We start from the raw sequence: 16626 nt of genomic DNA on the forward strand, positions 1-16626 counted from the left end.
AACATCCCACTTTATTAAATAGCAAAAAAGGGAAAAATAAAACCTGTTGTCCACTGATTGTTGCCACAGGAATAGCTGAGGCCTGTGGGATACTGCTTTCCATGGTTACTGCAACCTGCCCAGGAACCTTGGTGGGAGCTGACAGAGCAGAGGGGGGTGCAGGAGCAATGGGTCGGCTGGGCATGGTGGGCTTCGGAGGAGGCTGCAAGGAACAAGAAAAACAGCGACAACTCAATACAAGGAAGTAGAGCTCTCACCTCCGAAATCACAGCCGCGTGAGGTTTGTATCAATAGCACCTACAGGATGTGTGTGGTTTGGGGGAAGGGAAGAAGCATGGGCCGCTACAGACCACTCCACTTTCAACTTAGAGAGACTGGAAGGAAAGGCTAAGGCCCTCTCCTTGCGGACACAACTTAGCACAGCAGGACCCCAATCATGTCTAGACACTCTGGGAGCTACCACAGAGCAAACAAACATCACAAAATACCGACAATCAGACAAATAATAAAAACATTAATCTCCCCTTTCTCTTCCTTTCTTAACCTGTGGATTTTCTAGGCAATTTCTCCTCTGCCAATTAGATCTTAGATCACGTTTAGTTAAGGCGTTAGACGGAAAAAGAGAAAATAGCTGTAATCAGCTCTTTGCTCAAGTTACAGCCATCCCTTACACAGGTCTCCTCCTCCTCCTGTCCTCTTAGCCCCATCCTCACAAAAAGGATTCTGCCCAGCTGCAGGAATTGCCTAGTTTGTGCATGATTCTCCATTGCTCCATAACATCATTCTAATGCTCTATTTATATGCACATTGACATTCTTTTCTCCCTCTTCCAGGAATGAATGGGGGGGTTGTAAAATTCATTTAGATTATCCTTAATCCCGGAAATAAATAAGTAGAAAAGCCACAGAATACTCCATAGGGACAGCAATGTTCCCAATCTGCCATCAGGAGTACAGGCACCATACAGAAGAGACACATATTCACAGAATAAGATCACAGAAAAGAGCTGAAATAAATAAATAAAGCAATTTATAGAAAATAACATTTTAGTCAAGAAGTAAATGATATGCAATGGATGTTAGCCTAGAGCTGTTTAACTGCACTGGGAAAAACTAAAATAAACCACTGGAGAAGATGATAATGAACTCATTCACAGCCACCGTATTACCTTCATAAGTCCCTCCGAAAAGGAAAGTGGCACTGCTGGGGTCAGATGTGCCGGTGGAGCTGTCACTGTAACTGCAGCGGCAGACTGGACAGCATGGTGCGGTGTCAACATCTGAACCTGTGGGTATGGCCGAACAACCACTGGTTCCTGCTTCTCTTCACGAGACTGTAGAGAGCTACCAGGGCCCACATGCTCTCTGGGAGCAACTTCTGACTCTCGATTAGATTCATCACTCACTGGTGAGGAAAGAAAAAAGGAACTCTAAGAAAGAGGATAAAAATGGGTAAAAAGTACACACTCGTTGCCCACAACCCTAGATATGGAGTGCCCAAATGTATACATACAAAGGGAATTTGTTTAAAACCTCCTGAACAAGAGACATTCACTAATCCTGGTATGATAAACCTGCTCCAAAAACGAGTCTCCAAAATGTCATAAATCCTCCTGCAAAGGAGCTCTGCATTCCTTTTAGAGACCTAAGGATTATCCCCATATGTCATGGTCTAACCCAAGTCACTCACAAGGCCCAATCATCCTTCTTAAAATAAATCTCTAACTGTAACCTCTCTTTAAAGTGAATAATTGAATTTAAAGGAACAAAATAAATGGATCAAGGCCATCAGGCAAATGACTTAGGCCTCATGACATGGATTCAATTTAATTTTTTATTAAAGACTTCACTAAATGCTAGATTGTCCAACTACATCATCTAATTAAAAGTAAGAATAATGAGAAGTGTCAAAGCAAAAAACTACAATAATCAGAACAAAAAACTTCCACCGTGGCAGTGATAATTAGACTAAAACTGGAATTTCTATTTCCATCTCATAAATTTATAAGAGTGCAGGAGGCTCAGCTGTAAAGTGTATTTTAAACACTAGTTATCTTTAGGCAATCAAAACCTACATAGAATGTGTTATATACTTACTGTACAACTCTCAGAATCTCCTACCATAATTACGCATTTGAATACTAAAAACGTATTTCCTTCCATCTTACTCTATAAGATCAGATCGACTTACTGCTGGAGGCATCAGTAATGTGGCAACTCTCACTACTCAGGCCCTGATCCTGCAATGAGCTCCAGGTCGGGGCAGGCATCTGGTAGCACAGACCTCATTGCAGAATTGGGACCTAAGACATCAAACACCAGTCAAGAGTTATGGAGATAATGAAACAATAACAGGTATTTCTAAAGTGGATTTGAAAACTATTGGACATTTAGTCTCATTTAGCAAATAATTAAAGGAACACTGACAAATAAAAATGGATTTTTTAAAAAATCCACTTTCTGAGAGTGTCCCTTTAATACATCAGCTAATCATACAGTTCTATTTAGAGGTGAACATGGTTTGTGTTTACTTGTGTCTGGTTTCCTCTGAAGCCGCTCCAATAGTTCCCACCTACCTGTAATTTATTTGCATTTCCTCAATGGAAAGCCCAACTAGTATGTCTTACACCAACTATAATTTACTTTTTAGATAATTTCTAAACGGGTTTATGGTCAAAATGTTTTTGCTATAACACTGTTTTCCTAATGCAACTTGCATGTTCCCAGCCCATTCTGATCCAGCATCATATGCGGGGAGTGGAAGAAGAGCTTCTTACAATTCTTCAAATTAGTATACCTACATATATCAGAGTTCAAGTCATGTCTGCCCTTGATGTGCTCAATCATCTCAATAAAATTCTGCAGAGCATGCATAGAATTAAGCCATTTGTCTCAAAATTCCCCAGAATGAAGTTAAACAGTAGGAAACATGAAACTCCAATAGCTGTCGTACCTGTGGTTGTTGGGTTTATCAGTCCTGTAGATCCACTGGTGGAAATTGAGGGTGGTGCTTGTCCTAGTCCTGCAGGAGGGGCTCCAGAACGGGGAAACTGCTGAGAACTCATTTCCACCTGTGCAACGTGAGGAACATTTTAAAGTTGTGGTTCTTAACCTTTCCAAACTACTGTACCCCTTTCAGGAGTCTGATCTGTCTGGCATATCCCACGTTTCACCTCCCTTAAAAACTACTTAATTATAAAATCAGACATAAAAATACAAAAAAGTGTCATAGCACATTATTACTGAAAAATTGCTTACTTTCTCATTTTGTCTGTATGACATTTTAGTTTGTACGGACTTCGCTAGAGCTTTTTATGTAGCCTGTTGTAAAACCAGGCACCTATCGAGAAGAGTTGATGTACTCCCTGGAAAACCTTTGTGTACCTCTAGGATACGTGCACCCCTGGTTGAAAACCACTGTTTTAAAGCAACATAATTCTAGCAATATGCTCAACATAAAACGCTAGAGCTGACCCTGATGAGATTGACCCCTCCCATATCATCCAGGTGACAATTTGTAACACAGCCCTGGAAGAATGACCATGAATCTTAATGGGGAAAAAACTGGATTGCAAGTACGCTCGGTCTCGCTTGGCGATGGAAGCCGGGCAGCGGTGCACCCCTGTGACTCACGCCGCTTCCAGTCTGATCCCCGGGCGCGCGGCCTTCAGCTGGGTTGTGGATGAGAGACCCCAGATTGGGGGTGGGGAGGGAATCGTTTCCCAAACCGGCACTGCGCGGAGAACATGGGCAGCGCTCCGTACACAGCACAGCGATTGTGCAGCAGCCCGGAGCGCCTCAGCTTTACGCAGCCCGCTGCAATGGGCACCCGCTCCGAGGGGGGTCCCCAGGCACCCCTGGCCTGCAGCGGGGACCAGCCCTGCGCGAAGAGCCAGAAGCCGTAACAACGGGGACCCCCCATCACCCGGCGGCTACTCGCGCCTCCATCCGGTCCGCGGACTGGATGGAGTAGGGCAAACGTCATCACTAGCGCCGCGCCAATCCAGACTGACGATAGGCCACGAGCCAATCGAACGCAGAGCTGGGATAGTGCCCTCAGCCAATCCAGAGCCCGTCCCACTGATGACCTCCCGAGAGAGCTATCCAATGGGATAAGAACCTGCGGGCCAAGAGAGAGCAAGTCTCCACGATAGGTTCCGCCTCCTGTCGCTGTGAGGGACGCCGCCGCGCAGAGCCCGGATGTTAATAAGCAATAAAGCGCAGCGCCAGCAGCGGCCCCCACAAGCCGCCAGCCATTCGCACCCGCGGGCCGACTAAAACGAGCGCGGGCAGGCCCCCGCCAAGGAACCCCTCGCGCCTGGCCCCCGCGAAGCCGCAGCAGGGTCTGGTCCCCTCCTGTCAGCTTCCCGCGATCATCTCCCGCCGGGTCCGCTCCGGTCGCCCGGAGTCCGGCTTCGACAACCCTTTTCGGGGTTTTCGGCCGCCGGACCTCACCACGCACGGACCCCTCCCTGAGCCGGCCTACCTGCTGCCCCGCGCGCGGTGAGGCCTTGCGCAGCTGCCTGAGGACCCGTTTCTCCCGCTGACACCGATGCTCAGCCCGAAGCTCCTTCCAGTCCACCGCCGCAGCTACCCTCCTCCTGATTGGCGCCGGTCGGTCCCGCCCATAGCCGCGTTATCCCCGCCCAGCCCGCTCAGCGATTGGCTGAAACGGCGGCATCGAAGGGGCTTCTGGGAAATGTAGTTCAAACCGAGGGCGCCTCTGAGACAATTTCACCAGATTGCAGAAGGCGGGGCCTGAGTTTGCGCAGCGATTGGTCAAGATAGCAGCGCCGCTGGGCCTTTCGGGAAATAGAGTTTGGCTCAAGGGTGCTAACGAGGCAATCCCGCGAGACGCTGGTTGCCGGGCGATGATGCCTAGCGCGACAAGCTTTCTACCCCCGTGGCCTGCCTGTATGCTGGGTCGCTCGCAGTCGCTGTTAATGCAGCCTTGAGTGAGTGCTGCTGCCGCCGCAGGCCTCTGGCGCTGGAACCTCGCCCTTCAGTGTGCGGCTGTGCAATGGTTTGGACCGGGCCCGATTCCCCTGGCTGCATCATGCGGCTTGAGGCCCCTTGGCTGGCACACGGCTATGGCCCGAGATGGGAAGCGAGCTGTTGCTTTGTCCGGAAGATACCAAGCTGTGAGGGGCTGCTCAAACTAATAAATATTTATTCATAATCTTGTTAACACCTGTAAACGTTCATACGAACAAAATAACATTTCAGTAAACCAAGAACATCTACCTAATCACTAATCCTAGCAGGAAAACCCTTAGGGACTCAGAGGAATGTGAATTAGCTTGCAAGAGAGGAGATAGATATATGTAAGGCCCTACTAGAACTGCAGGATGATTGTCAAATAATTGTGACTAAATTACAGACAAGACATGGAAAATTGCAGAGAAGTAATTAATGGACCTTTTATTGTTTCTAGTAATTTGGAAAACATGCTCCCATCAGCTGTGGGCAGGCTTTCCCATAGTCAGCAACCTGGCTGAGGACTTTGGTTCCTGCTGTCTGCCATGCGTGGGGCAGACAGCGAGGTTCCTGCCATTAGCCATGTGCCTGGCGTGGCTCCTGCTGTCAGCTGCTCAGCTGACAAAATTATGGTATAAGCCTAATATTACAGAATTTACAGTTTCCGTAATATATCAAATTAGATAGGGCCTTATACTGATGGGAAGGCTGTGGAGATGGAAGATGGTTAGGTTTGGTTTTGGAGGTGATGGGGATGTAGACCTAATAATAGGACCTGATCTCTTTTCATCAGCAGAAAAAGTGGTTAATGTCCTTATCCATTTTACAGCTGAGGAAATTGAGGCACAGAAATTGTGATTTGCCTAAGGTCACTCAGGAAGCCCGTGGCAGTGGAAGAGCCAGGAACAGAATCCAGGTCTCCCAAGTCGCATTCCAATAACATGGAAGTGTTTGGGTAGTAGAGGAGTGACTGAAAAGGTAGGTGGCACCTTCATGGGTCTTAAATGATTTGTTTTTTCAGAGATTGGGATGGGAAGCAGGCTGGGGTTTTGAGGGGCAGAGGAGGGTGTGCCTGTGGTGGGAAGTTTGGCAGCATTGTGTCTGGGGCCTTGCAGAGCAGTGGTTAGAATATATTTTTGTGACAACGTCTGAGCTTCTTCCATCAATTCTCTGGTGCCAGTGAGGATGTTGATTGTTTTTTTTCCCTAAGCTACTGAGCCTCTATCAGGTTCAGTGGATTTTGGCTCCTTGACCACTAATTGCTGGACAGCTACTGAGTCCTCAGCAAGAACATCCTGGACAGTAACAACCGCACCTGGGTCCAAGGTATTCTGTATGGTTGCTGTTCAGGACTTAAAATAGAATCCTAGAAAATTAGAGTTGGAAGGGACCTCAGGAGGTCATCTAGTCCAACCCCCTGCCAAATCATTCTAGCCAGGGCTCTGTCAAGCCACAGCTTAAAAACTCTAAAGATGGAGATTCCACCACCTCCCTAGGTAACCCATTCTTCACCACCCTCCTAGTGAAAAACTTTTTCCTAATAGCTAACCTAGACCTTCCCCACTGCAACTTGAAACCATTTCTCCTAGTTTTCTCATCTACTAGTGAGAACAGCCTAGCTTCATCCTCCTTGGAACCCCCTTTCAGGTAGTTAAAGGCTGCTATCAAATCCCCCCCCTCATTCTTTTCTTTTGCAGACTAAACAAGCCCAGTTCCCTCAGCCTCTCCTCATAAGTCATGTGCTCCAGCCCCCTAATCATTTTGGTTGCCCTCCGCTGCACTCTCTCTAACTTGTCCACATCCTTTTTGTAGTGGGGGGCCCAAAACTCGACACAATACTCCAGATGCAGCCTCACCAATGCCGAATAGAGGGGAATAATCACTTCCCTCGATCTGCTGGCAATGCTCTTACTAATGCAGCCCAATATGCTATTAACCTTCTTGGCAATCAGGGCACACTGCTGACTCCTATCCAGCTTCTTATACACTAACCTTTTCTGCTGAACTCTAGCTTGTCGGTCCCCAGTCTGTAGCTGTGCATGGGATTCTTCCGTCCTAAGTGCAGGACTCTGCACTTGTCCTTGTTGAATCTCATCAGATTTCTTTTGGCCCAATCCTACAATTTGTCTAGTTCACTCTGTATCCTATCCGTACCTTCCAGGGTATCTACCACTCCCCCTAGCTTAGTGTCATCTGCAGACTTGCTAAGAGTGCAATCTACCCCTTCTTCCAGATCATTAATGAAGATGTTGAACAAAACCAGCCCCAGGACTGACACCTGTGGCACTCTGCTTGTGACCGGCTGCCAGCTAGACATGGAGCCATTGATCACTACCCGTTGAGCCCGATGATCTAGCCAGCTCTCTATCCATTTTATAGTCCATTCATCCAACCCATACTACTTGAACTTACTGATAAGAATACTGTGAGACTGTATCAAAAGCTTTGCTAAAGTCAAGGTATATCATGTCCACTGCTTTCCCCACATCCACAGAGCCAGTCACTTCTTCATAGAAGGTAATCAGGTTGGTTAGGCATGACTTGCCCTTGGTGAATCTGTGTTGACTGTTCCTGATCACCTTCCTCTCTTCCAAGTGCCTTAAAATGGATTCCTTGAGGACCTGCTCCATGATTTTTCCAGGGATTGAGGTGAGGCTGACCAGTCTATAGTCCCCTGGATCCTCTTTCTTCCCTTTCCTGAAGATAGGCACTATTTGCCTTTTTCCAATCATCAGGGACCTCCCCCAATTACCCTGAGCTTTCAAAGATAATAGCCAATGGCTCTGAAATCACATCGGTTAATTCCCTCAGCACCCTCACATGCATTGCATCTGGGTCCATAGACTTGTGTATGTCCAATCTAAATAGTCCTGAACCTGTTCCTGGTGGCTTTGATCTCAGGGTGGGCAAGTTGGGCTTTATTCTGTTCTGTAGTGAAGTCTGCTTGGGTGGCTATTTAACCATGCTGGTATTGGCCTTTACTTGTGTATAGTCCTGCTCACTTTCATCTGGGCCTGGATAATATCCTTTCTAGCCTAATATTTCAGCTCATGCACCTGAAAAACTCTAAAAGGCTGGGTTCAGTTTCTGGGATCTGGCCATTAGCTCATGTCTGATTTCCTTGGCTGGGTACAAAACATCCTTCACTCCAGATACCAGTAAGCTAATTTTTTCCATTACTTACACCAGGCAATTTATGAGAATAGATAATTACACTAATCTCAAGAGCTCTATAAACCCAGCCCCTGCCCTGCTGTTACACAAGTAGCCTGCTGCCTTTAACACCTCAGAATGCAGAGGCCTCACAGTTAGATGGGCAGCAATTGCCCCCCTCCAGGACCAAAGTTTCAGAAGTGTTTACTGCGGGGGGGCCCCCATCTTTAGACACCCCTAGCCAGAGAGTCAGACAGGCTGAGCCACTGCGTCCCCTGCCTGTGGGGCAGAGTCACCCTCCCAGCAAAGCAGCCGCTGCTGTCATGTAGGGGGTAGAGCTGTCGCTGCTCACGCACTGCACTGATTTAATGGGGGATTGAGGAAGCCTCCTCATTTGTGGGCGAGGGGCATTTCTAGCCGGAGTAACGCGTCTCTCCCCCAAGGCAGCGGTTTTCCCGCACGTTCCCTCCTTCTCTCTCTCCCTCCCTCCCTCCCTCCCTCGTAGTCTGGAAGACTCCGTCTCCCGCTCCAGGCCAGTCCTGCCTCAAGGCCTCGGACCCTGATGGAGCAGAAGTAAATTCAATCACCCCGGCCTGGCGCCTCCTTAAAACAACCTCCGCCCCACATTCAAGCTGGCTGTCGGGCGACGCTCTAGCCGCTCCCCAGGGTTACTCTCCGCATCTCTGTGGCAGTCGGTCTCCATGTATCCGGCCTCAGGGCGGAAGAGGAAGCGGGCTGCCCGGCCGGAAGGAACCTACCCGGAGGAGCGGCGGCGCGCGGCGGCTGACTGAAGCCGGAAGGGAGCGTGGCGGCCGCTCACAGGTGCAATAACTGCAGCAGCTCGGGGACTCCGGACATTCGCACAGCAGGTTCCTTAGGCAGCGCGCGCCCCCTCCGCTGGAGCTCGGGTCGCGCGCCCCTGCGCCTGGCGGTCCCTCGGCGCCCCAGGAGCCCGTCCCTGTCCCCGCATGCGGTGGTGGGCTGCGCCTGCCGGGAGCGCCTTCTCTCGGGGGGGAGGGGAGTGAGGAACAGGGGGATCATGGTGTGTTCGAAGGCTGCAGATGTTCTCGCAGGGAGGCGGGGAGGAGACCCCGAACAGTGCTTGGGGCAGGCAGGTCTCAGCTGGAGGGCGACGTTGGTCAAGTCACAGCTCGTTTGTCCCTGCCACCCTTGCGCATAGGCTGGAGTTGTGGGGACAGGCCTTACCCCGACAGACGGGCTAGGCTTTGCCCTGCTTCACAACCCACAGGTGCCCGCTGACCATCTTCTGTGTCACTTGCTATCTGTCCTGCTTGCTGGGGTCCAGCCTGGCCTTGGGCCCAAGGACTATGCTGTGATGGGGAGAGCGTCACCTGTGCAAGCTGAGTCTGTGTGAAGTGCTACATGATCCTAGCGTGGCTTGGTGCTCAGCATGGTGCAATGAGTTCTGCATTGCACTACTGTACGGTTCATTTCTGTTTGAACACATTGACAGTAATGTAGAAGACTCATTACTGGAGGGAATAACTCTGCACCACAGCAACAGCTCTCGCTGCCCTGTTACGATGTGGGGTGTAGAGGGCACTCTTTCCTGTAATGACAATCTTGTAGAGGGAGTGTTAAACTGGTCACAGGTTTTTAGCTTTAGTGGAAATATACTGATTTCCAAACCACCCTGAGGCGGTCCTGTGCTTTATTCACACACACAGACAATTTGGGAGAGATTTTCAAAGGCAGATGGGTGAGTTGGGGAATCTAACTCCACTTGAAAGTCAATGGGAGGAGTGAGGCATCTTCCTCCCCTTTTTGTCTGAAAATCTCCTCATTTATTATTAATAAATAGGACTTACGGGGAGCACACTTCATTTGTATTTGGAAACTAAGTTGGTTAGTGAACTAGGTGTCAGAAGATATAGATCCTCGTCCTACCTCTGGCAGTGGTTTGTTGTGTGACTTTGCACACCTCACTTAATCTCTATGTCACTATCTATAAACTAAATAGATACGCACTGCTGTAAAGTTCTTTAGGAGCTAGAGCTTACAAGTACTGGGTTGTTAGGTAGAAGTGATCTCCATCCTATTAAAGCCAATAATTTGTATTCAGGGTAGTGGCTTGAGGTAGACATCTTCTTTATTAGGTTTGTGGTTGCACCTGTGGCTTGGGAACTTGCACCATTACAGTAACAGAAGTGAATATCTGGCTCTCCGTTTCTACAAGAGTTAAGAGGGGCCATGATGCAGAAATGAAACCTTGGTTTGTGTTGTCCTGATTTAACTGTGAAGACTAAGTAGGATTTATGAGGGAGTCTGATGGTTCCAAGGCTGTTCTTCCCGTCAGCTGTGCCTCAGATGATATGAAATATAGATACAAATTGTGGAGAACGTGTACAGTAACATATTTAATTAAACAGCGTCCAACATAGTGAATGTGACACCTGGATGTGGACACAACAGAAGCTTGCAAAATAACCGTGTCAGTTAATTTCTCCTGGTTCTTTTTATAGGATGCCTCTTGCAGCCCTTTTGACAGCCTTGGCTATTCTTATTGAATGTTCATGAGCAGGCCATAACACCAACAGCCTGGGGCATAGCTGTTATCATGCCAGTGTATTCTATACAACCTCCAGAATGAGGGTTTGAGAGAGTTTTTTTCACCTACTGACATCCTGCTAGATCTGTGCTTAAAAACCATGGACAAACTTTCCCTGGTCAAATATGAACTCTGAAGCAGAACCTGGCATGTATATTACTTTTCATTCCCATAGATTCTAAAACACATTACAAATAACAGCCCCTGTCCTGCCAATATTAGTAGGGCTTATTCACACGCAAAAGATTCCCAAACTGGATCCTATGTAGTAGTATAGCATCAATTATCCTAATGTATTGTACTAATCATCTTTGGTCCCAACTAGTCAATTTGGTGACCTTCTGGCCATGCTGTAAAATACATTTGTTTGATGGGATTTTGGAGAAGGTGGAGGTTGTGCTTCTGACATGAAGGCATGGAAGTGGCAGGTTGTGATCTTGCTGAGTGCTGCTGAGACGTAATTTGTGTTAATGTGTTAGGGTTCCCAAAGCCAGATCTCATATTTATTTAGCTTCTTAACTAATATCTCTGTCCCTTTTTTGGGTCTCTGAGTTGCTTCCCAGGGGAGGGGCCTTTTGCCATTCACCTTTCCCTGGAGTGGAATCCTGAGATTCTCTGACTTCTGGATAGAGTTTAGTGCCTAGGTTCAGAGACCTCTGTAACTTGCCCCATACTCAAGAGTCTTGTCATCTGCTTGCTTCTTTCCCTGTGGAAAATGAATTTCCAGGACACTTCAGCAGCTCTGTTAAAAGCCACTCTATTTATGCAGTAGAGAAAAGTGGAAGAAGATTTTAAATGAAACAAACACTTACTTTATAGTGTCAGAGGTCAGCCTATTCTCCTTTCAGTTCTCACAGAGTATGAGAAGTCCTCAGTGTGTCTGTCATTCATGCTGGGTTGTGTGTATTTCCCCCACCCCTCAAACCCCCCACATGTGTTGCCAGGATCCCTTGAAAAACTTTCCCTTGTTTTGTTCTCGGGAGCTGTTACCATATTCAGGGAGCTCAGCCCCTTCCTCATTCTCAAGCCACCCCAGATATTTCTGACCAGTTTGGCTGATGGCAGAATTCCTAGAAATCCAAGCATGGACTAGTCTGGTCAATGGATTGTCTTGGTGATTATTAACCATGTTTTTGTCCATGACAGACGGTCTCCTGCTGTGCCAACATACTGTCTAGACAGGACAGAGTTCATTTTTCTGTTATATCAAAACTATAATAGCAGGACTGCCCCCATCTAAGGGATAGGGCAGTTTTTTTTCAAGAACACGAGAGCAGGTCTCTACCTTACCAAAAAAGATGGCATTAAATCTTTAATTGTACATGTGCAAGAGAAAACCTTGAGACAAGGTTCTATCCAAAAATATTCCCACACAATACACTTCAGAGCTCAAATTATTGGCTTTGGAAGGAAGAGTTGACCTGAGTGGAAACTGAAACAATGTTTCTTGAGTGAGCTCTGGAATGAGATCTAACAGTGCGCTGCACTGATATGCAATAGTTTGGGACAGGAAGGGGCCATCTTGTGAGGCACCGAGCATCCTCTACTTTTGTTGAAGTCCATGGAAGTAGGGGATTAGCCAATAGTGTTGACTGGGCATAGTCTTCCCGCACTATGAACGAAGTACTGCTGCAATCCCACATGCTGGCAACTTGGCCACTTCCCTGGGGCAACATAAAACAGGGATGGTGCAGCTGAGCAGAACACATGTTCATTTAAAACCCTCTTGAATAAATATGACCAAAGTTAAGGATCATATAATGAAGTAAGACTGAGGGAGGGTAGTTATCAGTGGAATGTTTGCTCCTTTAAAGTCACTTTTTTCCAGCTGAGTGAGTTGGTTTGGCATAATGGAAGAGGAAAGTTGTTACTGGCAGAAAGCAGCATGGAAAAGATGCAGGGATTAGACTGAGAGGTGGGTGCAGTGGAGTTATGGGTGGGCCCATTTTAATTAAAACAAACATTTTAATTAAAACAAAATTAAGTTTTGCAAGAGGAGGAAGAAGTGAATGCCAAGATGTAAGCTGGATGGGGATGGCACCATGGGGAATCTAGTAAATGAGGTCTAGAGTTTGAACTTCCGAGGAATGAGACAGGAAGCTAATGGAAGAATTTGAGACTCAGGATGAGACTCAGTCATTGTAGGCAAGAAAGTTAACACTAGTGGTAAGATGGTGAATGGATGGGGCAGTGTGGAGGAGTGGAAAAAAGTATCTAATGGCATTATTTCCATATCTTGTAGCCTATAGCATAGCTTGCCCTTCCATTAGGGCCCTCAGTTTTTGTCCATTGGGCCCTCCCCTCATCCTTAAGTCAGCCTCTAGGGAGAACTGAGGGCTCTTGGCTCCTTGGAAAGTGTATCCCTTAGTGAAGGGACCCATTATATCAATTGTGAACCTACCAGCCCTTCTTTGTAATCTTATTTGGCTCCCATCAGCTTCGAGACTGACTTTGGTCAGGACACCAGCAATATGTCTCTACAATTATAGTGATTAAAAATCCTATGCTTTTTTCATAAGTAGTCAGGAGCTTAGTCTTGCATCTGATTTCAACTTGATGAGTTTGTAATATGCCTTTTCAGGGCACACTGTATGTAGAGGGGTGACTGGCAGCAAAATTATGAAGCAGATACAGAACTCAAAGAATTAGAGGGTGGGTAATATAACTAATGCCAATCAGCATTATTTATGGAAGAGAACTTGTCAAACTTTCTCTTTTGCGTTTGATGATATTACAACTTTAAGTATATTACATAAACGCTATCTTTATCAAACTCCTGTAAGGCATTTTACTTGGCATCACACAACATGTTGATTAAAAACTAGAATGATACAAAACAATGTACATTAAATGGATTAAAAAAGCGGCTGTGGAATCATAATGAAGCAGGTGTGTTTCTAGTGGGGTCCTGCAGGGATTAGTACTTGGCCCTACGCTATTTAGCATTGTCAATGAGCTGAAAGAAAACATATCACTGATGAAGTTTGTAGATGACAGATGCGGTGGGAGTGGCAAATAATTAAGAGGACAGGTCTCAAGTATTTTGAATCTCTTGGTAAACTGGGTGCAAACGATCTGTTTTATAATTTGGCCAAATGTAAATGCATATATCTAGGAACAAAGAATGTAATCCATACTTACAGGATGAGGGACTATCCTGGTAAATAGTGACTCTGAAAAGGGACTTGGGGATTGTGTTGGATAACTGAACATGAACTCCCAATGCGACACTGGTCAAAAGGACTAATGCAGTCCTTGGGTGCATAGATGGGGGAATATCAAATGAAGTAGAGGGGTTAAGTTGAGTTTGTATTTGGCACTGCGATCACTACTAGAATACTGTGTCCAGTTGTCGTGTTCACAGTTAAGGAAGGATTTTAAATTGGAGAGGGTTCAAGGAAGAGCCACAAGAAAGATTAAAGGATTGGGAAATATACCTTATTGTGAGTCTGAGGCTAAACAGACTGAGCTTCTTAACAAAGAAGGTTAAAGGGTGAACTGATCAGTCTATAAGTATCTATATGGGGAAAGAGAAATTTGATAATGGGCTCTTCAATCTAGCAGACAGAAGTCTAACAAGACCGAATGGCTTGCAGTTGAAACTAGAAACTTATGCTTCATTTCCAATTTACATTTTGTCTAACAGTCAGGATAATTAGCCATTGGAACAACTTACCAAGAATTGTTGTGGCTTCATCATTGGCAATTTTTAAATCAAGATTGGAAGTTTTTCTAAGCCATATGCTGCAGGTCAAACAGTAATTATTTTCTATGGCTTATATTATCCTGGTTGTCAGACTAGATGATCACAGAGGTCCCTTCTGGCCTTTGAATCTAGGAATAAATGTGTTTTTTTTTTAAAAATCTGCTTATGCCCTTGTGTTCCCACGATTTTAGGCCTGACTGTAGCTGAGGAGTTTAGTCTTACAATCCTTGTCTCTTACTATTCCTATGTTCTTCGATTTTAAGCCCAGGAGGGACTATAATGACCATCTAGCCTGACTTCCTGCATAACACAGACCATTATATTTCAAATTGAATTTGGATTTACGTTTCAGTTAGATGAGGATTCTGTACAAAAAAAAAATAAATTGAATGTTTCTGAGACAAACTCTTTTTCCCCCCGCCCCAGGCATTTTCTAGAAATGGGAGTTTTTATTGTACTACTTGGAATTTGGTTCGGCTCTTCTCTAGCAAAGGCAGATTCTAAAGCAGTGACAACATCCCTGACTACAAAGTGGCTGTCAACACCTTTGTTACTTGAAGCAAGGTAAGCGTGCAGGCTGTTGCTTTCATTCACAAATCTGAAATGTAGAGGCATACAAATGCTAGCTTGTGTGATAAATCAGAGAGAGACTATAGTAAATCCTACAAGGATATTAATTGGTTTGTCAGCATAACTTAGCAACTAGATGTAAACACTAATGTGCTTTGTCTAAATAGTTTTCCTGTTTTTTCCCCCCAGTATTGTGCCCTTGATAACACAGTGCTGCTCTCATGTCCCTTTTTCCTGTGCCTGTGTTAACAGGCTGGTATACAGTAGAGGGATGCAACAATAATACTCCTTACCCCATCATTCCCACTGCTGCTTCTCTAGCTAGATTATCCCTGTGCTGTGCCCCACTTCATCAGCAGAGAACTCCAACTAGTTGAGGCAGCCTGCTTGTCAGCACAACTGACTTCTGGGCTCTTGCCAACTGTAGCATTCAGCATAGTCTCATAAGCATGTCCAGAGAGCGCAAGCCCTCCCACCTCCTTCAGGTCTGAGCAGTGAGGCTATGCTGTGTATTCTCATGTAGTTCTGATTTGAAAATATGCTGGTATGCTTACACATTCTCTACTGTAAATGAATTAAAGGTGTCAGACGTTAAGTGCTGAATTACTGACAGCGTTGGGTTTAATTCAAGCTCATTTTGATACTCATAAAAGATGAAGGAAACAGTGCAGGAATGTTAGTTTGGAAAAAGTGTGAAGGGGAGAGAGACAGACACCCACCCATTCACCAACCATATCGCTAAGCACCAAACACAATTGGCTCAATCTTGGTTCAAGCCATCACCAACCTTGGCAAATTAAACATGATCACTATTCTTTTTGGAGGGTGTGTGTGAGAGAGTGAAAATATTCCAATACAGCTGATAGACTCTTTTGGATAAGTTGCTCTGTATCATGAATCAACATTTGGCACAGTGTATTACATACCTGAGCTTAAGTATTTTTACCGTTGCCTTCCCCTGGGTAACCTGGCCTGGAGAAAAGATTGTAAAATATAAGAGACTTTTAAATAAGTCACCAAGAACAAAGAAATAGATGTGTTTAAAAAAATAGTGTGGACAATGTTTTAAAAAACTATTCACTTTTAAAACAAAGTGTTTTAAATAGGAACTTTGTAGAAACATTTACAGGAAAATGATACAGGTTGGTAACCAAAATAGGACCTGCTTTCTCTTATGTAAATGCGTATAGAAACAGATCTTATCAGCAGGGGATCTGTGTATAGGAAATCCCTTATAATTAGCAATACCTAAGTGGTTTAATAAAACATCAATGTCAGGAGTATAGTGCTTCTGCGAAACCATCCAACAAGTCCATTTGCCCCCCAAAGCAGGAAAAACAAATTTAAGGAAGGAAACAAGATTTTTTTAAAGAGCTGTTAAAAACAGTGGGGTGGAGAGAGCCTTGAAATTAGGAGAAATACCATTACAAAGGCCTTTTTAAGAAAAAACATTAAGTATAGATGATACCAAGGATGGTATGGTACGTTCCTACCTCACATCTATCAAGCTGAGACTAAAACCTTCAAGTCTAAACAAATGAGGTGGTGGAGAAAGTCCCAATGGTAAAGTAGGTATGAAATATTCTTTGATCATTGGTTCTCAAACTGGAGGTTGTGATCCAACAGGGGGTCGCAACATAGTTATGTGGGGG

The 16626-nt window shown here is 45.6% G+C and overlaps 2 protein-coding genes across 9 annotated transcripts in view; one reads left to right on the forward strand and one right to left on the reverse strand.

Annotated features, from left to right (window-relative positions):
* SAP130 (Sin3A associated protein 130) overlaps positions 1 to 4611 on the reverse strand; it is a 32053-nt gene extending 27442 nt beyond the window's left edge. For 4 of the 5 annotated variants that reach the window (XM_067538866.1, XM_067538863.1, XM_067538864.1 and 1 more), the window contains exons 1-4: positions 4486 to 4611; positions 2953 to 3070; positions 1169 to 1404; positions 44 to 202 (exon numbers count right to left, since the gene is read on the reverse strand). In XM_067538866.1, coding sequence (XP_067394967.1) covers positions 44 to 202; positions 1169 to 1404; positions 2953 to 3064 — 507 coding nt within the window. In that variant the 5' untranslated portion in view covers positions 3065 to 3070; positions 4486 to 4611. Of the gene's footprint in view, positions 1 to 43; positions 203 to 1168; positions 1405 to 2952; positions 3071 to 3632; positions 3715 to 4485 lie in introns of those variants that run through there. The other variant, XM_067538862.1, reaches the window with a different exon arrangement.
* UGGT1 (UDP-glucose glycoprotein glucosyltransferase 1) overlaps positions 4161 to 16626 on the forward strand; it is an 85861-nt gene continuing 73395 nt past the window's right edge. The window contains exons 1-3 of one of the 4 annotated variants that reach the window (XM_067538857.1): positions 4161 to 5954; positions 8635 to 9105; positions 14831 to 14968. In XM_067538857.1, the coding sequence (XP_067394958.1) occupies positions 9098 to 9105; positions 14831 to 14968 (146 nt within the window). In that variant the 5' untranslated portion in view covers positions 4161 to 5954; positions 8635 to 9097. Of the gene's footprint in view, positions 5955 to 8634; positions 9106 to 14830; positions 14969 to 16626 lie in introns of those variants that run through there. The other 3 variants (XM_067538858.1, XM_067538859.1, XM_067538860.1) reach the window with 3 other exon arrangements.

This window comes from Emydura macquarii, unplaced genomic scaffold, assembly GCF_026122565.2.
Source record: "Emydura macquarii macquarii isolate MOO-44397 ecotype Brisbane River unplaced genomic scaffold, CSIRO-AGI_Emac_v2 contig_499, whole genome shotgun sequence".
Taxonomy (NCBI): Eukaryota; Metazoa; Chordata; order Testudines; family Chelidae; genus Emydura; species Emydura macquarii.